This window comes from Aspergillus pseudotamarii (assembly GCF_009193445.1).
Source record: "Aspergillus pseudotamarii strain CBS 117625 unplaced genomic scaffold BDV38scaffold_63, whole genome shotgun sequence".
Taxonomy (NCBI): domain Eukaryota; kingdom Fungi; phylum Ascomycota; class Eurotiomycetes; order Eurotiales; family Aspergillaceae; genus Aspergillus; species Aspergillus pseudotamarii.
Window position 1 is genome coordinate 81,087 of NW_022475077.1, and position 23,970 is coordinate 105,056.

General features: G+C 48.1%; 9 protein-coding genes across 9 annotated transcripts; 6 read left to right on the forward strand and 3 right to left on the reverse strand.

Annotated features, from left to right (window-relative positions):
* Positions 1 to 2,529, reverse strand: BDV38DRAFT_295931 (MDR family MFS transporter; the record flags this gene model as incomplete). The annotated part of the gene is made up of 9 exons (XM_032062806.1): positions 1 to 547; positions 613 to 897; positions 968 to 1,128; positions 1,192 to 1,695; positions 1,752 to 1,847; positions 1,905 to 2,079; positions 2,135 to 2,186; positions 2,246 to 2,322; positions 2,374 to 2,529. The coding sequence occupies 9 exons, from the start codon at positions 2,527 to 2,529 to the stop codon at positions 407 to 409; spliced, it is 1,647 nt and encodes a 548-aa protein (XP_031909736.1). The 3' UTR covers positions 1 to 406.
* Positions 2,530 to 3,616: 1,087 nt separating this feature from the next.
* Positions 3,617 to 3,931, forward strand: BDV38DRAFT_286571 (uncharacterized protein; the record flags this gene model as incomplete). The annotated part of the gene is made up of 1 exon (XM_032060699.1): positions 3,617 to 3,931. The coding sequence occupies one exon, from the start codon at positions 3,617 to 3,619 to the stop codon at positions 3,929 to 3,931; it is 315 nt and encodes a 104-aa protein (XP_031909737.1).
* Positions 3,932 to 6,702: 2,771 nt separating this feature from the next.
* Positions 6,703 to 9,810, forward strand: BDV38DRAFT_286573 (bacterial alpha-L-rhamnosidase-domain-containing protein; the record flags this gene model as incomplete). The annotated part of the gene is made up of 1 exon (XM_032060700.1): positions 6,703 to 9,810. The coding sequence occupies one exon, from the start codon at positions 6,703 to 6,705 to the stop codon at positions 9,808 to 9,810; it is 3,108 nt and encodes a 1,035-aa protein (XP_031909738.1).
* A 394-nt stretch (positions 9,811 to 10,204) lies between these two features.
* BDV38DRAFT_274123 (type II 3-dehydroquinate dehydratase) lies at positions 10,205 to 11,032 on the forward strand (the record flags this gene model as incomplete). Its single annotated transcript, XM_032057794.1, has 2 exons — positions 10,205 to 10,636; positions 11,018 to 11,032. 2 exons carry the CDS (start codon positions 10,205 to 10,207, stop codon positions 11,030 to 11,032), a joined length of 447 nt encoding a protein of 148 aa, XP_031909739.1.
* Positions 11,033 to 11,565: 533 nt separating this feature from the next.
* Positions 11,566 to 12,550, forward strand: BDV38DRAFT_286575 (uncharacterized protein; the record flags this gene model as incomplete). The annotated part of the gene is made up of 2 exons (XM_032060701.1): positions 11,566 to 11,754; positions 11,831 to 12,550. 2 exons carry the CDS (start codon positions 11,566 to 11,568, stop codon positions 12,548 to 12,550), a joined length of 909 nt encoding a protein of 302 aa, XP_031909740.1.
* A 568-nt stretch (positions 12,551 to 13,118) lies between these two features.
* BDV38DRAFT_295936 (putative pentafunctional AROM polypeptide) lies at positions 13,119 to 15,353 on the reverse strand (the record flags this gene model as incomplete). Its single annotated transcript, XM_032062807.1, has 2 exons — positions 13,365 to 15,353; positions 13,119 to 13,316 (listed from the first exon to the last, which is right to left on the reverse strand). The coding sequence occupies exons 1-2, from the start codon at positions 15,288 to 15,290 to the stop codon at positions 13,119 to 13,121; spliced, it is 2,124 nt and encodes a 707-aa protein (XP_031909741.1). The 5' UTR covers positions 15,291 to 15,353.
* Positions 15,354 to 15,643: 290 nt separating this feature from the next.
* On the forward strand, positions 15,644 to 17,765 carry BDV38DRAFT_286577 (uncharacterized protein; the record flags this gene model as incomplete). Its single annotated transcript, XM_032060702.1, has 2 exons — positions 15,644 to 17,619; positions 17,672 to 17,765. 2 exons carry the CDS (start codon positions 15,644 to 15,646, stop codon positions 17,763 to 17,765), a joined length of 2,070 nt encoding a protein of 689 aa, XP_031909742.1.
* A 76-nt stretch (positions 17,766 to 17,841) lies between these two features.
* BDV38DRAFT_274127 (xylose isomerase-like protein) lies at positions 17,842 to 19,961 on the reverse strand (the record flags this gene model as incomplete). Its single annotated transcript, XM_032057795.1, has 3 exons — positions 17,842 to 18,830; positions 18,982 to 18,985; positions 19,218 to 19,961. 3 exons carry the CDS (start codon positions 19,959 to 19,961, stop codon positions 17,842 to 17,844), a joined length of 1,737 nt encoding a protein of 578 aa, XP_031909743.1.
* A 220-nt stretch (positions 19,962 to 20,181) lies between these two features.
* Positions 20,182 to 21,002, forward strand: BDV38DRAFT_295942 (putative pathogenesis associated protein Pep2; the record flags this gene model as incomplete). Its single annotated transcript, XM_032062808.1, has 1 exon — positions 20,182 to 21,002. Exon 1 carries the CDS (start codon positions 20,259 to 20,261, stop codon positions 21,000 to 21,002), a length of 744 nt encoding a protein of 247 aa, XP_031909744.1. The 5' UTR covers positions 20,182 to 20,258.
* Positions 21,003 to 23,970: the final 2,968 nt, after the last annotated feature.

The following is a 23,970-nucleotide window of genomic DNA, read 5'->3' on the forward strand; positions in this document are numbered from 1 at the left end:
GTCTCCTCCATGCATACATGGGCATGGTTTCATCAACCAACATTCCGAGCTACCATGATGGTCTTGTCGATAAGGATAGCCCGGAATCAAGCTATTCCACTGGTGCTTCTCTACCTGAGGTTCCGTGTACCAGTCCACTGACCGCCGCCGAGCTACGGGATGTGGCGCAGGCGAGCATTTTCGGCCACCTTCTAAACCGACTAAATAGCTCAGCACAATCTTTCATTAGAACGGTTTCGAACAGTGTGCAGCACAGATGTTGTCCTGTTGGTATTGGGATTGCTCTATCGATTACGCCTATGCTGACGGCAGTCGCGTCACTCGAGAAGCCTTTGCGTCTGAGATTAAACGGAGAAGATACCTCAGTCAAGTAATGTTGACATAGAGTAGCATCACAAATAATACCTCAAATGTGCTTTTCCCCTTCCGCGTTGTGGTGGACTGCTGGGCTTGTTGCTGTTTCCTTTGGTTTTTTGTTGTCGATATGGGTCCATCCTAATCCGAAGCAGATGAAGAATGCCACTCCGGCGAGTCCAACTCCCAGGTACTTTTGTTAGTTAGCACGTCGAGGAGTAATATCTAGGGAGAGTTATATATAGCAAGATTACGTACCCAGGTCTGTGTCAATGCATGATTATATGCTTGAATGACATCAGCGTAGTCTGTCGCCGGGACAAGCTGCGCAAAGCTCGATGGAATTGCCCCCGCCTGAACAACATCCTTCACGGTCTTGGGATCTGGGAGGTACTCCAGCAAGGAATCATAGAGTCGGTTTGTAAAGATTGTTTGCGCTGATGCTGTAAAAACTGCACCTCCGAAGAACTGCCCGAATAGAATAATGGAAGTTCCCGAAGAGATCAGCTGACGCGGAAGTACAGCTTGTGTAGCGATGATAGGCTGTGTAATAGATGCTAGTGTCAGAAGACAGGCTAAAAGACGGGATGGAATGACCGGCTTCTATACTGACCACTTGAATTGATAAGCCTCGGCCAGCACCAATGAGGATCTGATAACCAATCCACTTCCCTGACCGGGTAGAAGGAACGAAGGTTGTCATTAGACCTGCGCCAATGACGGTCAATGCGCATCCGGTTAGTGCTGGGGGTGCGCAGTACCCACTCTTGGATACTGCGTATAGATGTTAGCAGATGGTACAATGTATCATCACCGTAGGAATGAGGCGGTACTTACCAATAGCGCCTGCAACCACTGTGAACAGTGTCTGAGCGATGATGGTGGGCAACAGCATTACACCACTTCGGATCGGACTGGCGCCTTTGACAACCTGGAACCACAGCGGCAGATAATACGTGATCACCATAAGTGATCCGAATTGAAACAAGACTGTCCAGAATCCGAAAAAGACAACGGAATTTCGAGCCATCTTGGGTGCTATCATGGCTTTGTCACCGTGACGCGCCTCCTGTACCACAAAGAGAATAAATCCTACTGCAGATCCACATAGAGGGCCAATCACACGAGCGGAATTCCATGGATATTTCACCCCACCCCATTGGATAGCAAGGAGAAACAAGATGCATGATGGGCAGAATAAAAGAAACCCGACAGGATCAAAGAGAGCGAGCGATTTCCGCAGCCCTTTCGGAAGCTCTGGCTCATCGTTGCTAGTTGGGATCTTCATTACCACGAGAATTAGGGCTGTCAAACCACCCGGCGGGAGATTGATATAGAAACCTGCATCACGGTCGGATTAGAGATGATAAGAATTACAGCCGACAGCGATCACGCACACCACCTCCATGACACCCGCGAGGTCAAGCCACCCCCGATCAATGGCCCAAATACCGATCCGATCGTAGCCATCGATGTTCCCAAACCGATCTGCCCTATGATACTATATTAGCCGTCTTTTCGATGAATGTCGATTGTCTGTCAGCCCTTACAAGCCCGAGCGGATGGCTTCATTCCCTTCCCCATGATGGTCAAAGCTCCGTTGTAAATCCCTGCGCTCCCAAGTCCAGCGACCGCTCGGCCCACAATCAACATCCTCGAGGACACTGCCACAGCAGAAAGCAGAGAGCCCAATTCAAACAAAAAGAGGAATCCAAGAAAGGTACACTGTTACAGTCAAAGATCAAGGTATAAGTTTACCAATAATGGATTAGTATCAAACCTTCGGGTTGAAATGCGCGTAGAACTTCCCCGCCATCGGCAGGATAGCACATCTATCCAGCATGAGTATTCCCGCTTTGAAGGGTTCAGGGGTTATTGAGCAGGAATGTACATAGCAATCATGTAAACCGAGCTATACCACCCAATGTCCAGTGTCGAGTGGAAGCGACTAGAAATTTGCGGTACTGCCTGTACACCATGCGTATTAGCGACCGCCGAAGTATGCCCAGCTCAACCTACCGTTGAGATGATAGAAGCGTCTAGGGTGGTGAGAAAAATAGACGTCAATAGAGCCAGGGATACGCAATACATTCGGAAGCCCTTCAGGTGCTTCTCCTCCGGCTCCTGTGCCTCCCTATCGCTCGGTTCTTCGTTATTCTGACCAGACTCATTCATTCTTGCCTGGTGATGTGGAAGAGGGTCTTTTGCATCATCCATCATTAATATCACCTGTCAGTACGATAACCAAAGATACCACATGGGAAACAGTTCAGCTTTTTGAGAAGGTGGGTGATGCGGAATGCGATGTTGATTTTGGAACGGGCGGTTGGGACCTGGTTTAATGCTGGTAAGGAAGTGCAGGTCAGGTGTTGACGAGGGTTTGCCGTAATAGGAAAAGGCGCCGAATAACCTATGCCTCACTGGAGTAATAATCCTTTGAGATATTTATTCTCACGCACTAGAGGTGATATGGAGTGGAGGTTCCATTTCCCAATTCCGCAAGCCCTCGGCTTAACTTTGAAGGGATTGATCATATTGATTCCCTTATTTGACCCGACCGAAATATCAAGTTGGATATGGAGATACTGGTGTCTAGTATATGGAGCAAATTCCCCTGGTATAGAAAGGAGAGAACAGGAGGATCATACAGTGCATACCATCTTGTGCCTTGTGGGTATATATTTTGGTTGTGGTAATATATTACTACTAAGTACTCTGTGTAAAGTCAGAGCTGAGACTGGTAACTTGCAGTAATTACATGTCTCAAGAAATCTACACTTGGCTACTATTATTTCAGTGCATTCTTTAAATCGATAACAAGGCGCGATATGCCTTGTTATGAGGAATGTTCTTTGGGAGACAGTAAAATAACGATATTTCCCTGTACGACACGTGCTCAAAAGTCCTCTCCCGACGCCTCTAAATCACGTGCTCAATATCCAATGATATTGTTTAGACCTAATATCACGTGATACCATGACCCCTGGCAAGGACTTTTGGTGCACGCTTCCGTCCCACAGTCCGAACCCCCCTCAGCAATGGGGTTTGGCATTCCTTGATTTTTCATTGTCTGGTTCCTTTATCGTCTACTAGTAGTACTCTGTACATACCCACTCAAACATCCTTCGGCCAATCGTTGCACCTGTTTCATTTCTTAGTTTTAGACACCTGGACTTTTTGGTACGTAGTGTCAAACTGCCCGACCCTGCGAATCTTCCAGCGGAGCTATGCCGGACCATTCTGGGATATGCTTTAGATGACGATGACGAATGCGATATCCGTTACCTTTTCCGCCTGGGCCTTCTCAACCGTCCGTGGCACCCACATGCAGCTGTTCGCCTATACTCGGAAACAACCATTCAAGGTGCTTTGGAAATTCCTACGAACAGTCCTTCGTAATCCCCGCCTAGCAGCCCTGGTTCGGACCTTGACCATCGGGAACTGGGGATTCTACCCACATGTCACCTTTGGCAAACCCGAAAAACTGGGTCTATCAGGAGAGGATCTAGACCTCATCCATGTGGCGATTGTGAATGCCGGAATTCGTTCCCTAGAAGCAGGTATTATTGATGATTAACACAAACGCGATCGCCGGCCTTTGATGGCACTTCTTCTAACCTCTCTCTCTCCCAAATCTCACCACCGTCTGTGCATATGTGCCACCATCTGACCCCGTTTTGGGAGCAGTATTGCAGCATGTATTAAGGAGTCAAGAAAGTAATAGTTCCCAACCACCGCCTTTGGCTAAGCTGAGAGAGCTGTATCTCTTTGATGAAGTGCCTATCGCGTCGGGCCCCCTCTAAACCCAACGATGCACCTGGTGCCGACGGGACTTTCCAGCTGAACCATCTATGGCCAGTCCTCTTACTTAAAAGGACTGAAAACGCTTTCCGTCTATCGTATTGATACCACAGCTATCCAACTAAAAGACAATCATGGAACATCTGACCTGGAACAACCATACCTTATTAGCAGTGTGGCGTCAGGTGGTGCTTTAACGAACATACAGGGCCTGCTCGCCGTAACAATATCTCTGAGGAAATTCTCACTTCTCTTGGAAGATCCTGAATCTGAAGGAGTTGGAACCATGCCATCAAACAGAGAGATCTGGGATGCCTTACAGCCGCACCGACATAGCCTTGAGTACCTTGATATTTATCGGCAAGGAAATTCATCTCGTCGAGAGTCGGCCCTTCATCTTGGCTTACTGCGTTCATTCTCACGTCTCAAGCACCTTTGCCTTCAGGTGGAGGTGCTACTTGGTGGTTGCGCTGGACGTTCTATTGCTCCCTTCCGGTTAGTCGATACATTGCCATCTAGACTTGAATCCTTGTTACTCTACGTAGGTGAAGGGTTTCAAGCAATTCATGGCTTGGCCGTACAATTCCGGGAGGTATTTGCGAGTCGAAAGTTTCCTTCACTGAAATTGATAACGATGGAGGACTGCCGGCTGCTGACCTCTCAATTTAATCAACTATACATTGACGCGGAGCAGACTTGTAAAGGAAGTGGTGTGGACATTCGCCTTGCAGAAACTACTCGGCCATGTTTCATTATAGACGGCTCCCCATTGCAGTACGGTGGACTTGACCATCCCTTGTGGCTAAAGACGTACGGTATGCTAGATGATGGGAGAGCGCGATCTATGCTCTTCTCATGGAACCCCGAACGATATTGGCTTGCTGACGAGCCACTTCTACCATTCGACGATGACAAAAGGTTTCTGGGATCCGAAACCGATGATGAGGAAGATGCCATTCCATTTCCATTAAGATATTGAAGGCTCAAAGTCCATACAGAACCCTTTAATGATCATACGGGCAGCAATGCATATATGGTATTCGAAAATCTTGAGAGATGCCCTCTACCACCACTGTTCTCCCTTTCCTTTTATTTTACGCATGCAAACACAGTCCCAGAGACATTGATATGGTAAAGCTGTATGCGGAGCTTATTCCTCCAAAGCATGTTCCAAACCTTCATACCCGACTGGATCTGTACTTTCTCCCTGGGGGCAATGAAGACGACTGTATATCTCACTACCGAGGGGAAAGGGAGGCCTGTGGGACTTACTACGCCACAATAGACGCATTCAAACATGCCCTGCGTGAGAATATCCCGCCAGCTGCAGCCAATGAAGGGCAAATCCCTGGTATTGTCCCCAGGTACACTGTAGGCGGTAGCGGGGTATTGTTCATTTTTCAGCGTGAAGATTGGAATGATGACCAACGGGCCTTGCAATCTGTGACCTTTGATCCTTTTAAGAATGCCACAGAGGCGCCAAATGAAGCCGAACCCTACCGTATTAGAGGGTGGCATCCTATAAACAACAATGACCCAGCCTTTGACCACGAAGACCGAGGAATGGTGGCTAACGACTGGATATCCGACGTGGCAATCCCACACCGAGAGGAACGTAGCGGACCTTGGCATACAGCATCCATGAAAGGCTGGGTGAGCTGGCCATCACAAGTTTCCTAGATGCTACAATTCAATGTTCGCTAGTGTGACCAGTCTAAGTCAAAGGCAACCTGGAGTGAACAACTATGGACCAATCCTCATTGTACGACAAGAGTCACGAACGTTGAGGATATGTTGACAAATGTAGCGGCCACTCTAAGCGTGTGATAAACCAAGTTGAGTGTCTTGCATTGTACCCGGTGAACCTCAAGTGAATCAAATACATATTCTTCTATGGTCTTCCTGCGGGAGTGTCCAAGTCAAGAACAAATACTCTGCGGAGGGGATAGCTGTCCTCAGCTAAACTCTTTATCCCCAGTCAGAAACTCTCTGGCACCTCTCCTACATAACACGTTATTCTCCCTGCTAGGAGCGGCATGTACATGCGAAGCAATTGAAACGGACAACGGAAAGCTACTCAAGCCACACCCACAGCCAGACTCTCCCGGTACAGCTGTGGTAGTCCCGCTCAAGGTCTGCTCCATGGACCTAGTGGACGCGGCAACGAACGGCGCCATTAACATTGTCTCTATTCGGCGTGATGATGACAGCGGCCCGACATTAAGGAATCTTCATGGATAGTATTACCGTATTAGCTAGTTTGAATGTAGACTGATGGACCTTTCGCTTATCTCTACACCAATTGTAGAAGGTATATAGCTCTTTCCCCCTCTTAATATATCAGGATCTGCAGAAAAATGCGGGGGGAAACAATACTGGCTGGGCACTAGTCCGCTACATGCAAGCTCATCTCGACTACTCGGGTTAAAGAAACACCGAGGTTGGTCTCGCTATCTTGGCTGGTGGCTTAAAGTGACCCTCTGGGCCGGCTACAAAGATGCGGATGATATTGCGATAGAGATTCCCAACGGTGGAGAAGGGTTCAAGATGTGGTTGTGGTATACACCAGCCCTCACGGGCACGCTGCTCATGCTTCTACCGGCTTGGTCCCGTGCCGCTGTCCAAGTCACACATCTCACCGTCGACGGCAGAACCGACTCACCACTAGACCTTGGTAATTCGCGTCCTACTCTGACCTGGCAGATCAACCAGACTCACAACTGCAATGCGTCTATCTGTCCCGGTGATAGACAGACGGCGTATGAAATTCAAGCCGCCAAGACCATCGCTGACCTTAGCGAGGGACGGCTAATCTGGGATAGTGGTAAGGTTGATAGCAACCAGCAGCAGGTGCGCTTCGGCAGCGAGCTTAAGTCGCGAGACTCCATAGCCTGGCATGTGCGAGTCTGGGACGCGTATGGAGACGCTTCGGACTGGTCCTGGCCGGCCACTTGGACTACTGGTTTACTTGAGCAGACCGACTGGGGCGAAGCACGTTGGATTGATTATCCTGGGCGCACGGAAAACCAGCCTTTACCGCTCTTCGCCCGTCCATTTGACATCTCCCATAATAAGACGATTGCTTTCGCGCGCCTCTACCTGGCTGGCATTGGACTGCACCATGCTACGGTGAACGGAGAAGAAATCACCGACGAGGTCCTTGCTCCAGGATATTCGAACTGGCAGCTGTCAACTGAGTACCGAACGTATGATGTCAAGAAATGGCTGCAGCCCGGCATGAATGTTATCGGTGTCAGTCTCGGCAATGGCCCGGCGTACGTACGTCGCAGCGTTAAGAATCCGAGTGTCGGCCGAACCTCTCCCTACTCGTGGTGGGAGAGTCAGCTTAAGGGCAATGGCACACTGGTAGAAGGTGCACTAGCCGGAAGCATAAATATACACCTCAATGCTACTACTGGGTATCATGTCGGCGGCAGCATCAACATTGACACCGGAGGGGGCGGCGAGAAGCTCGAATCGCGAACCATCACCGCGATCGGCAACAAAACTATCACTTTCGCGCCTGGTCTTACACTGAATCACAAGGCTGGTGCTCAGGTCACCGGTTCGGGCAACAACATTGCTGCCAGTGACGCATCTGCTGGTGCCGCTGTCACCCCGCGCTTGATTGGTCGTCTGGAAATCACCTACAGCGATGACAGCAAAACCACCATTGTCACGAACCGGTACTGGCGCACCACTCTCGGGCCTCTGGTCACCGACGCATGGTACTCCGGCTCTGATTACAACGCAACCCGGGAACAAGTGGGCTGGGACCGCCCTGGAGCCGATCTCAACTCACACCCCTGGATAGCGTCTGGCTTGGCTCCTCCACCTAACCTTGCTACTCGGCTGGTTGCTCGTGCCGCTGAGCCCGTCAAGATCCAGGAGCGGCTCATCCCGGTATCGGTCACTGAACCCGTTCCTGGGACTTGGGTGTTCGACTTCGGCCAAAATATTGCCGGTTTTCCCCTACTCAACCTCCCTGAGCTACCAGCTGGTACGACAATCAAGGTGGCTCCCGCCGAGTCACTTGCTGCAAACGGCACCGTTGACCAGGCGTCGCTGGGTCCGGGAGACCGTGGCAGGGATTTGTTTATCACGTATACCACTGCCGGCCGGTCTGGCGGCGAGACCTGGCACCCGAAGTTCAACTACTTCGGTATGCAGTGGGTTCAAGTCACAGGTTTGCCGAGCGGCTACAAGCCTAGCCGGGACCTAATCACAGGTCTTCGCGTCCAAGCAGATGTCCCATTCGCTAGTAGCTTTACCTCCTCTAGCGCTCGTCTCAACCGAATCCATAAGATGGCGTGGTATTCAATGGCAAGCAACATCATATCCGTCTTCACTGACTGTCCCGGGCGTGAGAAGCTTCCTTACCCGGCAGATTTCACCCAGCCATTTGGAGCCCTGGCGCGCAACTTTCAATTCCCGGCTTTCTTGCGCACTGCCATGCATCACTTGGTCGAAGGCCAGTCCATCGCAAACACGTCGATGGCCGGGAACGTGGCCTTGAAGACACCTGTATACGATTGGGGGTATCGTGGCCGTTTTGGAGATGAGATTAACTGGGGTAATGCAATTGTACTCGTCCCCTCCCTCCTGTATGATTTGTACGGTGACACAACGGTCATGGCCGCCTACTATGACCGATTGGTCGACTTTGTTCACTACATCCAGCGGGAGAAAGCCCGAGGACATATTGTCGACGCAGCCCTAGGTGACTGGGTGGAGGATGGCCCCCAGACCTCGGGTCGTATCACCGGCACTTGGGGCTATTACCTTACCGTCAGAGCCATGGCCCGTATCGCCAACCTCACCGGGCACCACGCCGACGCTGACCGTTACAACGACCTATCCCACAACATCCGCAACGTTTTCCACTCCGCCTTCTGGAATGACACCAGTCGTCGATACACTAATACAGGCAATAATGGTACCAGCAACGCCACCCAAGCTGCGCAGGCATTGGCTCTAGACTCTGGCCTGGTGCCTGAGGAACATCGCCAGGAGGTCCTCAATGCCCTGGTTGAGCTTACGTATCACTACCCCTCAAGCGACGGACAGGGCCCACATCTAAGTGGCGGACAGATTGGTCTGGGCCCGATTGTACGGGCGTTGTCAGCTGGGGGTCGCGACGACATTCTCTGGGAAGCACTCCAGCAGAACGACAGGCCCAGTTACGGCTATTTCATGGCTCCGACCGAGGCTAATCCTCATGGTTTCACCACCATCGGCGAGGAATGGGACCGCAGCTCATCTAAGAATCACATGATTCTTGCGCAGATCGACGAGTGGCTCCACGCTGGAGTGGTAGGCATTCAGCCCACTGCCCTAACTACCATCAGCTCTACATGGGAGGATTGGCTGATCTTCCAGCCTAAGCTGGTCGGGGATCTGAGGAGCGCTAGTGGTTCTTACCAAATGCTGCAGGGAGAGGCTCGCTGTGAGTGGCAAAGGACTGCAGAGGGTAACTTTAATCTCACAGTAACAGTCCCAGCAAATGTTGAGGCAGAGGTGCGTTTGCCTTCAGTCGGCAATGTAACAGCATCGCAGCGGGCTAGGTTTGTCCGTGTGGACAAGTCCTATACAATCTATGCTGTCCCGGCGGGCACGCATGTCTTTAACAGCGAAACACATGGCATGAAAGGGTAAATTCTACTGCCGCAGTGCCAGCTCTTTAGTGTTTAGTCTCAATATATGAATCATAAGTTATACACGCTGAAGCTCAGGATGCCGTGATGTGAAGAAACACAAGGAAACTTCTATCTTCATATTGTGGTCAAGAAATATGTGTTCTGTAGTTATAGTGGATATACTAGAATAAAGTTTTCGATACTAAAAGTCTAAAAAGCTACCTCAGCCAGTAAATAGGTAAACCATCCTCGACGTACTAGTACGGAGTACTTCTATCGGCTCAATCAATACCCGACGGTTCAATCCACCACCGTACATCCAACACCAAACCATCTATAATACACTCTACACCTTACACCCGTCTCCATACCGCAAGAAAAAAGAACCTAAAGAACGCTTTTAAAAATCCAAAATGCCCTCAATCCTCCTCCTAAACGGCCCAAACCTCAACCTCCTGGGCACCCGCGAACCCCACCTCTACGGAACAACAACCCTCAGCGACGTCGAAACAGCCGCCAAAGAACTAGCAGCCAGCTACGGCGCGGACGTAGAATGTCTACAGTCCAACCACGAAGGCATGCTGATTGACCGCATCCATGAAGCAAGAGGAAAGGTCCAGGCGGTCGTCATCAATCCGGGTGCCTTTACACACACTAGTGTCGCATTGCGGGATGCATTGCTTGGGGTCGGACTTCCTTTTATTGAGGTCCACATTACCAACGTTCATGCCAGGGAACCGTTTCGGCATCATAGCTATTTGTCGGATAAGGCGGCGGCTATTATTATTGGGTTGGGGACTTTTGGGTATCAGGTTGCTGTGAAGCATGCGTTGGAGAATTTGGTGGTTGCGAAGAGGAAGTGATTGGTATGGTTAGAAAAGAATAACCTCTACGCAGAACATTATAGAAGGTTCAGGAAGGGATATCTATACTTGTACTGTATGACATTGGGAAGATTAAATTTATGTAAGGAGTATGTGTGTCCTTAACTTCAACACAATGGCGGACTAGTTATGGCATTCTACAGTAGGCCAAGCCGGCCAGGAGAGGTACTCAGTGAACACAAGAAGAAGGAGGATAATCCAAAGCAAACTCCTTATTTTCACCTCTGAAATGGCTATACCTCACGTTCTGTGGTGTTAGTATTAGTAGATTGGCCATACTACTCTTTAACTTGTAGGTTTATCACCAACTACTTTCTATGATACTTTTCTTTCTGCGAAGAGAAAAAGAAATCGTAGTTTATATAGGTTTTCTATAACGTCTATATCACTGTAATATAGCCCCGGAAGAGTATAACTAAATCTATATGGATCTTTTAATTTATTAAGCTTTGTAGTGTTACATCCGGGGAAGGATTCTGTAGAGGACGATACTGAATTAATAGCTTTCTTTCTCGAATGCCTCCTTCGAAACACGCTAATCTGCATCCCGCTTAGCCTTGTTTCAAAAGTATGGAATTGTATTGAAAGATCATATCGTGCGGGGTTCAGTTTAATATATTACGTGAAACCCGCTTACAGCAGTTTTCGCGTTCAGTTTCTTTCGACTTGATTTCCGGAGAATGAGCCCTAAAGAGGCGAGTTTTGATTGGATCCTGTTTTGAGCATTAACCTAGACCGCTTTCTACAATGGTCTATGTATATTTGAAATACGGCTTCAGTACCATTGATGTTGTATTTTACACGAAATTAGCGGGACACTGGATGTTGGAAACACAGATATTCCTTTCAATCCTTCGTCCTCAGCGGCGGAGGGACTGAATACATACAAAATGCCTGTCCATAAGATTGACGACAGACAACCAAAACAACCTCCCTGGGGAGAACTTCCCTTGGAAGTCTACTTCCTCTCCGAATGGGAAAAGCCCCACCCAGATCCCTCACAATCCAACGAGTCCCCCGCAGACCGTCGCAAACGGCTTGTTCGCCAATTTCTCGCTTTGGGGTTCGAAGGCAGACAGGTATGTGCCTCCTATCATAACTGAATGTGAGGATCATACCTCGGAACTGACCCCCGAGTCAATGCCACCTTGATAGCCTTACTATCAGAAATCGCCACCTACTCCAACTGAAGGCCAAATAGGCGAGATCCTTCGGCCTATACGCCCCGAGGCGCTACGCGCCTACGCTGATGACACCGGATCTTTATCGGGTCTTTGGCTTCGCCTCTGCTACACTGATGAAGAGGCGCATAAGGCTCTCTGGGCCGAAAATGAAGAGGCAGAATGGGTTACTTATGACGGGATAGTACTCGACGATGAAAGCATCTTCGGTGGCTTAGATTTGGCAGCCGCCCTGGAAGTCTTTCCAGAGCGTGTTACGAATGAGCCTGTTGATCTTCAATTCAGAGATGCAGAGTTCAGAGAGATGGTAGAGGCTGCGCAAGAAAGTCCATGTCCTAGTGCGCAGAACTACTCGGATGAGCTTAAAGAGTTTTTAGCGAGAGGTCAAGAGAGGTTAGACAAGAACCCACTGATGAGGTATTCCCGCTGGCACGCTGCCTGTGTTGTTACTCATATATTTGTGGAGGATGAGGTGGCGCTCAAGGGTGGAGGTATATTGCATGTATTTTTAGATGATTATGGGAATGTGGTGAGACAGTGGCGAGTTGAGAATGATGGATCAGAAAGTAATTATGACGGCGCTTGGTTTGAAGGTTGTTATAAAGAGGCTTTTGACGGCGGTATGGGAGGTAGTATGGAAGAAATTGGACCGGCCTATCATAAGGGCGGAAGCAGAGGGCCTCCATATTTTTAGTATGCTTAGGAGCCCGGGATGACGAGTCGGAAGAGCCTAGTATAGATAAAAGGACTTGCTTAATGTTCCAGGCATTGAGACTCATCATCGGCCTGATATGGGCTCGTTCTAAAAAGTAATCAAGATCCTTGGAAGCCCATGTTAGCTTTCTGGATGAGCCAGGTAATAGAAGATAGCTATCGATATAGAATGTCAAAGGGAAAGACTATATGGTGTAGTATATAATTCGATTATGATTAAAAGTATTTTCTTCATTATCTTCTCTCTCTCTTTATATATATAGGTTTGTGGGATTTAGTTCTTCTGGTCCAGAATTCTGTCTTATAGATAATGTGTCTGTATATGTCGATATTTAATAGTTAGGCTCGAACAGGCTAATAGAATTTTGATTGATGCATTGTTAGTAGGGTTATGTGAATGTGTGTTTGTATGTATAATTGAATATAGTTAGGGAAGAGGTTGTATGGAATTGGTTTCATTTGAGTAGCATGAGTATAGGAAGGCCGTCGTCTGTTGCGCTAATCATGGAGATACCAAATTAATATGTCACTGCCATCTGCATAAGAGATTAAAGAGCCCTCTCTCGGATCGACTGTTGAATGGCATGTCTCATAACATGGACTGGAGCCGGTCGTTTCGTAAAGAGCTCGTACTGCGCAATGCCCTGCTCGACTAAGACCGACAGGCCATCAACTATGATCCAGCCTCGTGATACATGTGGTCTCATTGACTTCATTAGTCGCGTTTCAAGGGCGTCATAGGCGACCTATAGATATTAGCGTACGATATTCTGGTAACTATACAAATGCCTTACCTCAACAAAGACACCACCAGTTTTGCTTTGTAACCACCGATCGGGGATATGCAAAGAGTGCGATGACTTGATATCGCACCCCTGCCCAGGGATACACGCGACAATGATTGTGGGCTGGCGAAGGTGCGCTGGCCATGGATCATCCGCCGAGGAGAGTATGGTCAGGTGTAAAGCGGGCTTATTCTTTGATTCCACCCATTCACGATAGTAGTCGACAAGTCGTTGGGCATTGGAAGGGGTCCGGTTATAGACACATATGCGCTTCACACCAAGCTGGTAACACGCATAGATTGCAGCATGGGCCATGCCGCCCGCACCAAGTATCAGGGCAGTTGATCCGTCACGGATGGCATTTGCTGGGGAAAGGTGCTTGTAGATACAATCTTTGATTCCAAGATAATCCGTGTTGTAGCCTTTGCGAATGACTTTCTGCAATCCATTGGGCTGGCATTCCTGATGCAATACCACCGTATTCACGGCGTCGATGTCCAGTGCTTCTGGACATATCTCGTCTAGGTAGCGAAGAACTTCAGTTTTGTATGGAAGTGATACCGCCACGCCTCCATAACCCTCGTCATCCAAGATTTCGCGAATATCAGATAGCCTTTGTCGCTCCATTGTGTCATATGTAAACGGTAGTCCACACGCAGCGTACGCGGCATTGTGCATCGCAGGTGATAAAGTGTGCGATAACTGTTGCCCAAAAATGCCGAATCGTTTCCGGCGACGAAGGAAGCATGCTGAGACCGCCATCTCTGCTTCCCGCAAGGTGACGCCTGTTGAACGCTTGCTTTCGAGAACTACCGGTGACAAGGTTGGATTTAAGCAAACCGAAGTGCGTCCAAATAGTCCTGTATTGTATGCGATGATGGGTATGAGAGCGTCTTTGGCGAGACTCTGCGGAATGGGTATACCGGGAAGAATGTCTCCCGCTGCTGTTGATTCGCCGGTTATACGGAGTGCGTCGAAACCAATACTTTGCGCTTTATGACGAAGGGCGAATAGCTGCGGAAGATTCTCGTTCCTCACCAGAGGATACTCTTGATGATACGTGCCTATGGCCATGATATAACCCTTAGCAGCAACTACATCCTGCGCCAGATCATTTCCATGAGACATGGAGTAAGTGATAGCATCCGGCATGGTCCTCAAGGCCATTCCTAGCAGCACGCGATAGCTCGATATATCTGGTACCGAGGACGGACTGATATCTACGATTACCAGAGCCCGCGAGTGCCTCCTAAGCATGGATACGGCCCTTGCCATTGACTCGGATGGCCTTCTGTCGTGAGAACCAGAAAGCTCAACTTTCAGGTTTATTGCATCCGACCCATTCTCGAGCTCCTCGTAATTTTCGAGTTGTCCCTCTAAGCAAGCCAATGGCACCTGCAAAGCATACGTGTACGACGCAGAGAAGGGATCCGCCGAAAAACGAGTCCGGTGTTCACGGCCCCAGATGCGATGCAGGAACCTTACGAACATTCTCTCCGTCTCTTTCAACTTCAAATACGCAGGTAGTGTGGAACAAGCCTCACCGACCGACCCTTCTGTCACGTTGTAAAAATCCAGGTTGGAACACGATTCAAAAAACGAATTTCCAGCCTCCCACATGCGCTCGAACTTGTCCTGGCTAGTCGCGATAAGCTGCTGTAAATCGCTTCGGTCCCGTCGAATGTAGAGAACTGGGTGACAAGAGGCGAACTCCTCCAGCAGAACCTGCTGTTGTCTGCTTGCCAGCCAGCCGAGTCCGACAATCACACAACCTTTTTGATGCTCTGTTAATATCTCCTGGGTCACATCTAGCTCGAGTTTGCGATATCGTTCCGAGCCATGTGCGGCAAAGTAACCATGTGGAGACATGCCGTGCCTTCGCTGAAATATAGCGGCATAGTCAACAAGCTGTCGGCGCAACGCCACAGCTGCCATGATCCCTAGGGTTTTCTTGCCCGCCCCGGGAAATCCAACCAGCACCAAGCTAGCGTCCGAGCTGTATCGTCGAGAAGACCAAGGAAGTCCATCATATTGCTCATTGCTACGAGTTGTTTGAAAGCTCATCGTCAGTATACGTACAGTAAAAAAACAATCACATGTTTAGAACACATACACGACGTGCTCGCTCGTCTGGATCTTCTTGATCTTCGAGTTTCGGATTTATCATCGGTTAATTCCATAGCCGATCACGTGCCCTGATCGATATCCTCCTCGTTTGGAAATGACGACGATGACCTCAACTAGCGAGCATCTCATGCTGAGGGTCTTGGTCTAGCATATTTAAAGTCATGCCAAGACCTCATTCAAATAAACGCCAGCGGATTAGTCGTGCTTGTGACCAATGCCGCCGACGCAAATCCAAATGCGACGGGGAGCAACCAGGGTGTGCGATCTGCCTCCAAGCCGGCCGGCGATGTACATACCAGGACAACGGTCGACGCCGTGGATTGCAAACTGGCTACGTGAAAACCCTTGAGACTGTACTTGGAATTGTTTTTCAGCAGATCCCTGACAGTGAAAGCGCCGTCCAAAGCCTTCTTCGTGATCCTCAACATCAGAACAGCTTTCTCGCCACCGAGTCGGTAGAGAAATATACAATGATATGGCGCAATTCAAAAGTAGCGAAAGGTGTGAATCGCTTATTAGCACCTGGGTCGCAAGAGAATATATACGATCCACTCGGTGATGATGATGATGAGTACCACCAATGGGAGTCATGCGACACGCGTAGTCCAGAGAGGACAAGTCACACCCCAATGAATGCCTCGAGTACTGATACGTACTCCATCCAACCTCCACCTGCATCTGCATTACATATAACGGCATCTAATGATATCTTAAACTTGCCATTCCCAGGCGACGTGGCAGAGCTGGTAGACTTCTACTTTGCTCACATTCAGTGCTGGTTCCCTATACTTGACCGACGCGACATTTTAAGGACTATGCACGGCGACCCTTCCGCAAAGAATCGTAGTGCAAGCTATCCAGTAGTCCTGTGGGCTATTATTGCATACGTACGCATGATGAGAGAAACTGCAAGTATGGAAGCTTGTCTACAGCCGAAACATATAGAAGCCGCCATACGCGTGCGCCTGATGCTGGATTTTAACAATCTAGAGTTGAGCCACGTTCAGACCCTACTGATTGTGGCTCTTCTGAATATTGGACGTGGAGACTTAAACCAAGCCTGGGTGCTCGTTGGTCAGGCTATGAGGATCGTCGTTACCCTCCCTGAACCAGCCAGAAACCAGAGATACGGGCACGTTTTCCAAGGTTGTGTGTTTCTTGATAACATGGTTTCCGCACTTCTCGACAGAACTCCTTGTCTCTCATTGGAAGAACAGAGTGAAAACAAACCCATCGCTGAGGATGATCTGGAGGAATGGGAGACGTGGACATCTTGTGATCAAGCCCCGAGTCTAAAAACCACTCAGAAGGGGCCATTGCGAGCCCTGAGCATGTTTAACCTGGTCCATGAACTTATGCAATTATTAACCGAAGTCTTGTACCGTCCATCTGGACAAGAGAACATACAGCACATTGCTTCCAAGTTGAGAGACTGGCAATCGGTTCTTCTAACACGCTACCCATATCCCCCACGCCACTCACCAAATCCTCCTTTACTAAATTTACACCTAACCTCATCATTTGTTACGTTGTGTTTGGTTAGCAAATGTAACTTCGACGATGCGACCATTACCACTATGGCACTCCATGCCCTACGGACGTGCCTTGATCTACTTGATCGATATATTGAGATCACAAGCGAAACGAAATCTTCCCCCCTTCTGTATTGGTTCTTTTTCCAGGCACAACGATGTCTACGCACGAGCATTCTGATTGGCCGCTGTGGTGAAGAAGATGTGCTCCAAAGACGCCTCAGTCAGCTTATGGGTAAACTGAAGTTGGCCAGTCCCCCGAGATTAAACAGGTCGTATATACGCGACTCGCGATCGGGCTGGAATATAGAGGACTTTAATCATTTTCTTCCTACAATCCAAGTGTTTGATAATACATACACTGCTGGTTTACCTGTGAACATGGCCCATGGTCGTACAACTGCCCCCATCATCAATCCTACCAGCATCCATGATTCTCAGAGCTACCTGGTCTCGGGTCTCTCTGACAAACCTGACATGACAGTGGCACCTACTATTTCTACTCCCATTTCTCCTGTTCCTCGACAAACGCCCCATATATTAGATGAAACCGGAAACTTTGACGCGTTATTTGAAGAGATGGTTGCTTCCATAACGCCACTGAGGTATGCTTTGTGCCGGGCATCTTCCGTAACAGCCCATGCTAATACTATACAGTCACGAACCTACATTTGCGCAAAACCTCGGCTTCCACGCAGGAGACCTGGTGACAGACTTTGTTGCCGAGCTGCAGCAACCAACTCATGATTGATGCTAATATGTAATCCTTCAAAATATGCATTCAACCAGGTAATACCGTCTATATAGTAGATACACTGTGAGAGTCCCTAGAGATCTAGTTCCTCTGCCAGCCTATTCCAGGCTTTGATGCCCCGTTGTGCATGTGTCCCGGGCACTGTTGAGTCCGGATCGGCCATCGACCTCGAAAATAACTCCATTGACACCCACCCCTCAAAATCAAGGCCTTTTAAGAATGCTTCAGCCACCTGTACCACTGGCAGGTAGCCACCCCGCTCTTGTTCATAAAGGAACAATCTCGCATTCCGACTCCAGCTCATCCGCGCTGGCTGTCCTTCAACGTAGAATGGATGACCCTCTATCAACGGACTTTGCATTCTTTCTGCGTCCACGACCTGCACGTAAAACAACTTATTCACATCGACCGTCTGAACAAGGTTCTGGATGGATGCGGTCAATTCCGCATCTGCATTTGGTGTCTTACCAGAGGCGCTGGCGGGGTCAGCCCATACCCGTCCGGCGATGTTGAAGGTATCCAGACAACACCCAAAATTAGGCCGGTCCACTCGCCGAACCACCTCCCATAAATTTTCCCACGTTGAAATGAAAGTACCCCAGGCGAGATTTTCATATGCAAACCGGACCGCTGGCTCTTCTTTCAATCCCAGGTCTGCGACTTCAACCATGTCGGCAACTATCAAATCCAGGTCACCTGATATTCCCTCGGTTTGAAAGTTAGAAGGTATTTGGATGATATCAGTTCCCAGAACCTTGACAATGGCGAACCACAGCTTAAGGCGCTCGATCTTTTCCCGGTGCTGAGCGCGATCCGTTAGACCTTCATAGAATAAGAACGGCTGCATTCCAATCACTTTTAGGCCACAGTGGTCGCAAATGGCTCTAGTTTCCTCGGCAGCAGCAAGTAACGTTGAATCATTTACGGGCCCTTTTTCTTTGGCGAGATATTCCAAATCTTCGTAAAATATTTCGACACCTTTGAACCCTGCCTTGGATGCCTGGGCGAGCTTCTCGGGGAGGGAATGTACCCAAGCCCTCCCCAAGGACATGGAGGCGATTGCTGGCGCACAAGGCATTTTGACGTTTTAAGCAGTGATGGTACAACTGTGAAATACGTGCAAACAGATAAATGCAATCATAATAGAATGTATACTATGATCCGAGGCACTAGTCCCGTTTATATATGTGTTGGTAACGGCACTATTCTTAACCGAACTTTAATAATCGGAAAATGCCCGATCGTCTATTTGAGATGCATATTGCTAAAGGAAATTTCTTTAACTTAGAAATTGATTGCCGGACTTTCTTCTGCTGCCCTTCGAAGCACTGCCCATGCCTCACTCACAGGTATTTGGCTACTTTCTTTCTCACCGCACCATAGTCGGTACTGCTCATGAATTTGGTGGCCGATAATCTCAGTGCCCTCAACTGTCTTCCAGCCACATACCTTCCCAGCTTGCAGGATGCGTGTCTTTCGTGGCTTGAAACACATGTCGAGTAGAACACCCTTCTCTTGGGGAGTGGATAAAAATGACTTAATAATCTGGTGAACTTCCACCTCGTCGGGGGTGCTGGGCTCGGCATCCGGAACAGTGCCCACGATGTAGTACGGCGAGGCGAGACCTTGGACCTTCTCGATGCGGTCCACGTAGATGATGTCTAAGCCGTCACCATACACCCGTTTCGCTTCTTCCAAGAGGCCCTTAACTTCATCGCGATCCCTATTGACAAGATAAATCTGCCGGCATTCCAGTTGGTCGTATAGAGTAAAAATCGCCGCCCGCGCAGCTCCCCCAGCGCCAATGAGCACCGCCGGCTTTCCTCTGCCTGCTTCGCTCGCTCCGAGCAGACATCCCTTAATCCCGCGCCAGTCTGTGTTGGTGCCTCTTAATTTTCCGTCGGCCGTCCGGTATACATTGTTGCATGCCCCCAGCCGGATAGCGTATTCGTCCAGACCGTCGAGGTGGTCCATGATGGTGCGCTTGTAAGGCATGGTCACTACTCCACCGGCGAAGTCGGATCGTCGAAATAGTTGAACAGCATCTTCCACTGTCGGACACTCTTTCGCGAGGAATTTCCAGTCGTGGCCCAGTGCTTGTGCAATGTAGTTGTGCATGAGTGGAGCGATAGAGTGGGTCACACCGACACCGACAAGGTATGCATAGACACGAGTATCTGTTTCTGAGGGCATTTTTGCAAGATGAGAATGAAGAGATGCTCAACTAATCGAAGGAATGCTTATCCGTGTAGATTAATATAAGCTGTGGTAGAAGCTACCATATCTTCTTATGCACAACTGATCGGTTGTGGATACAGCCGATCAGGGGATGATTTAACCGACCACCATACATTGATGCGTCACGGTCCTTAGAAATACAGTGCCGCACTTTATGCTTATTTATTATTGTCTCTTTGCGCTGATTGCCTTGCCCCTTCCAAATTCCAACAAAATTGCACCTGCTATCACACGTACATATCGTTCTTCAAAATGCCCGACCTCCATTCTCTCCCTGCAGGCACACGGCCCGAAAATGCCATCCGCAACAACGGACCTCCCCAACTAGCCCTGGAGCGGTATATGCTCCGCGAACTAGCAGAAGGATGGCCATGTTATCGCGACGCCTGCGAATGGGAAAACCTACGCTCCATCTTCCACCCGGAGGCACACATCTACACTACCTGGACGGGGTTAACCCACCACTTAAAGTTTATTGAAGCCTCCCAAGCCGGAATGGACAAGGGAGCCTTCATCATGCATCGAATCCACGGAAGCACAACTGACATCGACCCGAATGCCACACGTGCCGTTACAAAGATGAAGGCCACCATCACACAGCGGTTCAGCGACGTCAGCTGTGTATCTGGCGGGACATGCGAAGCTGATGCGGAAAGTGACTGTCGGTTTATCTTTTTCTGGGAGAAGATGTCGGACCCTGCCTATCCTGATCTGCAGGGACAGTGGCGGGCTCGGTTTGTTCGGCATTGGTACGAGAAGGATAAGCTAATTCCTGTTAATCCGGGACGGATCCCCGTTCTGGACGAGGAGAGGTTGCAGAAGTATCCTCCGGGGTATAGGTATTTAGCCTACATGCAGGAGGAAACCATGGGGGTGAAGGTGCTCTTGGATTTACCTGGCCACCGCAGGGAGGGGTCGACGATCAATGGGCAAAAGCATGATTTGCTCTATTTCCAGGCCCGGGATTGGATGGACGGAAAGGATGTTGCTTGGTAAATGTATATCGTGTGTTGTTAGACTGTGAATGATTTAAGGGTTTTGTACTTCCATCAATTATCTTTCCGTGGCGGCAAATCACCGTTATCTACTTGGTTAGCATTGATCTCTTAATTTTGTCAGTATAGTTCAGAATGTTCCGAAAGTGTTAGGTGGAGATATAGATTGTGTATATGATCTACCGTACCATCTGCTAAAGGGCTGTAACTTGCACTACACGCCGTGGACGAAAAACAACAACTTCCATGCAGAACGAATTTTTGAAATTTCCCCCCTGCCAGGAATTTATTCCAGTACTTCTTTTATTACTGGATAGTATTGTAATATTACTTTTCTGCGCTTTTTGCTCTCCCTCCCAGATTTACTATATTCTGTTACTCTGAGGGGGTGTGATTTCTCCAGTATATCTATATATAACGGAGCTGTGTCAACTCCGTTGTCCACTATTGCTTTGTGTATAGTGACGGTTTGGCTTTAGTGTTAAGATATAACTTGCTTCCAGTACTGGTGATATTAGTCGGTCTGCTATACTGTATTTTCTGATAGTGTGATATCTAGTGTTCTTGCGATTCTGGTATTGATCTTCTTCTATAGTGTGTTTTTAAGCAGAAGTCGCCCCGGATATTTTGATATCGGCCTCGGGATTTCAAAAACAGTCTCAATCGTATAGTTGTCAGAGCTGTGTTCAGTCCTATATATTGTACACTTTACTACAGACTCTGCCAGATACTCAGAGACAAGGACAAGGTCGATCGTGGATTTATAATCTCCACCCTGTCCTCTACCTTGCCATGTCTTTGTGCCTCGTTTAAGAAGACTGCTGAGAGCAAATTCATTCATGAGGTCAATGATTGGATCCGCTTCACCTTGTCTTTCCAATGACACATCGTTGTTGCATACAGTGGAGTGCGAAGTCAGTCTTACACTTCAACACTTTTATTGCTCTTTAATTTAGTGCCTGCCAAGACACGCTTTGACGATAATGATTAGCTCCGGAAAAAGCTCTGGTCATGTGATTTCGGTGTGGATAGTATCTAACCGTCACAAAGCTATTATGCATTTACATTGCTGGTAATCTAAAAAATGGTGGGATCGACAGCTTGGATGGGAGGCGTCTTGGGGTTTAGGGTGAATTTTGGATCCACCGTGATTTCTAATTTACAACCATACGGAAAAAGAACACCTCTACATTTGTAATATGATATAGGGAAACCTGCTCTTGGCAGGAAAAAGCCTATATTGAGATAATGTATACAAACAGCTGCTTGTAGCTAACCGAAGAGTTGTGCGTCTGTCTAGGTCAGAAACCAGTAATATAGTGATGACTGGGAGTCCTCGTTGTCCGTGCTCACTGAAGATAGTGTGAGTTCTGCGCGAAGTGAATGATAAGATAACAGTGAAAGGTGTCTCTTACAGCCTAACCACGACCATCATTATCAGTGGCATGTCCATGTAGTCATCATGCAATATCAGACAAGAAACCATCACTTATGCCCTATCCATATCCATTGTCGGTGCGGTGTTCTTGTAGTCATTATACAATATCAGACGAGGAACCATCACTTACATCCTGTCCACACACATCACTAACACTATTTTTGTAATGTCAACACTCCATATTTTAGACTACGACTCATCTGTCTCTTCATTACGGTCTTCCCCTTCTCCATTGGTAGGCAGCGCCGTAGCAGCAGCGAAAAGAAGTATAAGGATGTGTATAAATTGTGTACTGAACACTGACGACCAAGGTCTGAAAGAATAAACTTATTCTAGGTCAGGTATTGAATATAATCATGACCTTATTATACTTGTAATTATGGTCCTAAACACTCCCTTATATTTGACTTCGGATTGTACATTGTGTGCTATATACGGGGCCAATAGGGCAATTAGTGATAAGCACATATTTTTAGTTCATTATGATATACCCATTTTAGTACAGCCGATCTACACTTTGATTTCTGACTACGTAGCTTTGAATATTCATTTTGCGCAGACCCCCTAGATTTCGTTAATAGATATCAGCAGTCCCAAATAGTTAACAGCACTAGTAGAAAAAAGTGGACCTTGACTTCTGGTCATTTGGCTAGGATTTATACCTAAGATAGTCTTCAAAAGTTTTGGCGAATTTGTGTACTACATAGACAGCATACTACTGGCCAAATCGCCTTCCAGAGAGTCATATACCTTAACTAATTAATTGTAATAAAGTTAATTATGAAGACAGCTCTCAGCTGAATATCTAAGCCACTAGTACCCACAGACCACAGCAGTAGGAAAGGTGTATGGCTGTGACTGCCTCACTAGAAGGGTGGGCATCTGCTGTCAGTTGACATCGGCAAAACCAATTTTTCGTGCCAAGAACAGCAAAACGCCCAATAAAGCGTGAACTTGTATTATTACGGTTATGTACAGAACGTGCTACTTAAATGTATCATATGACTAGGGTTTGAAAGAGCATCTCTGTTTCCGACATGGAAGGCGAAGCTGAAAGCCCCACAACTTGATATAATTCATTATATGATTCAAAGTGGATCACTAAACAGGACTGAAGTCGCACTTGCCGCTAACTGGAGATCTTCCTTTACCATACTGGAATGTGCCTTGTGTGGAGCATTATTGGCCTACTTAAGTAGAATAATTGGCTGCTTAACTACCCCGCTATTCAGCTCTTCATGTTAACAGCCACCACAGATCGATGCCTTGAAAATCATTTTGCTATGAGACCCACACTGTTACGCACTCCAATAGACTAACGTATCTACATAGGGCATCCGGAAATACTAGTAGGTGTCTCTATCTATACTCTTTCATGTTTTTCTGAGCCCTCTGATTTCCATAGAAAACCGTCTATCTTCAAACGAAGATATCTCAACCAGTTCGCTTACAGGCCCGCAGCATTTGAGTGGGTCATCAAGGATCCAAGACCCCAGAAATGAAGACAGGAAAGTCATATGCATTTCCTAAT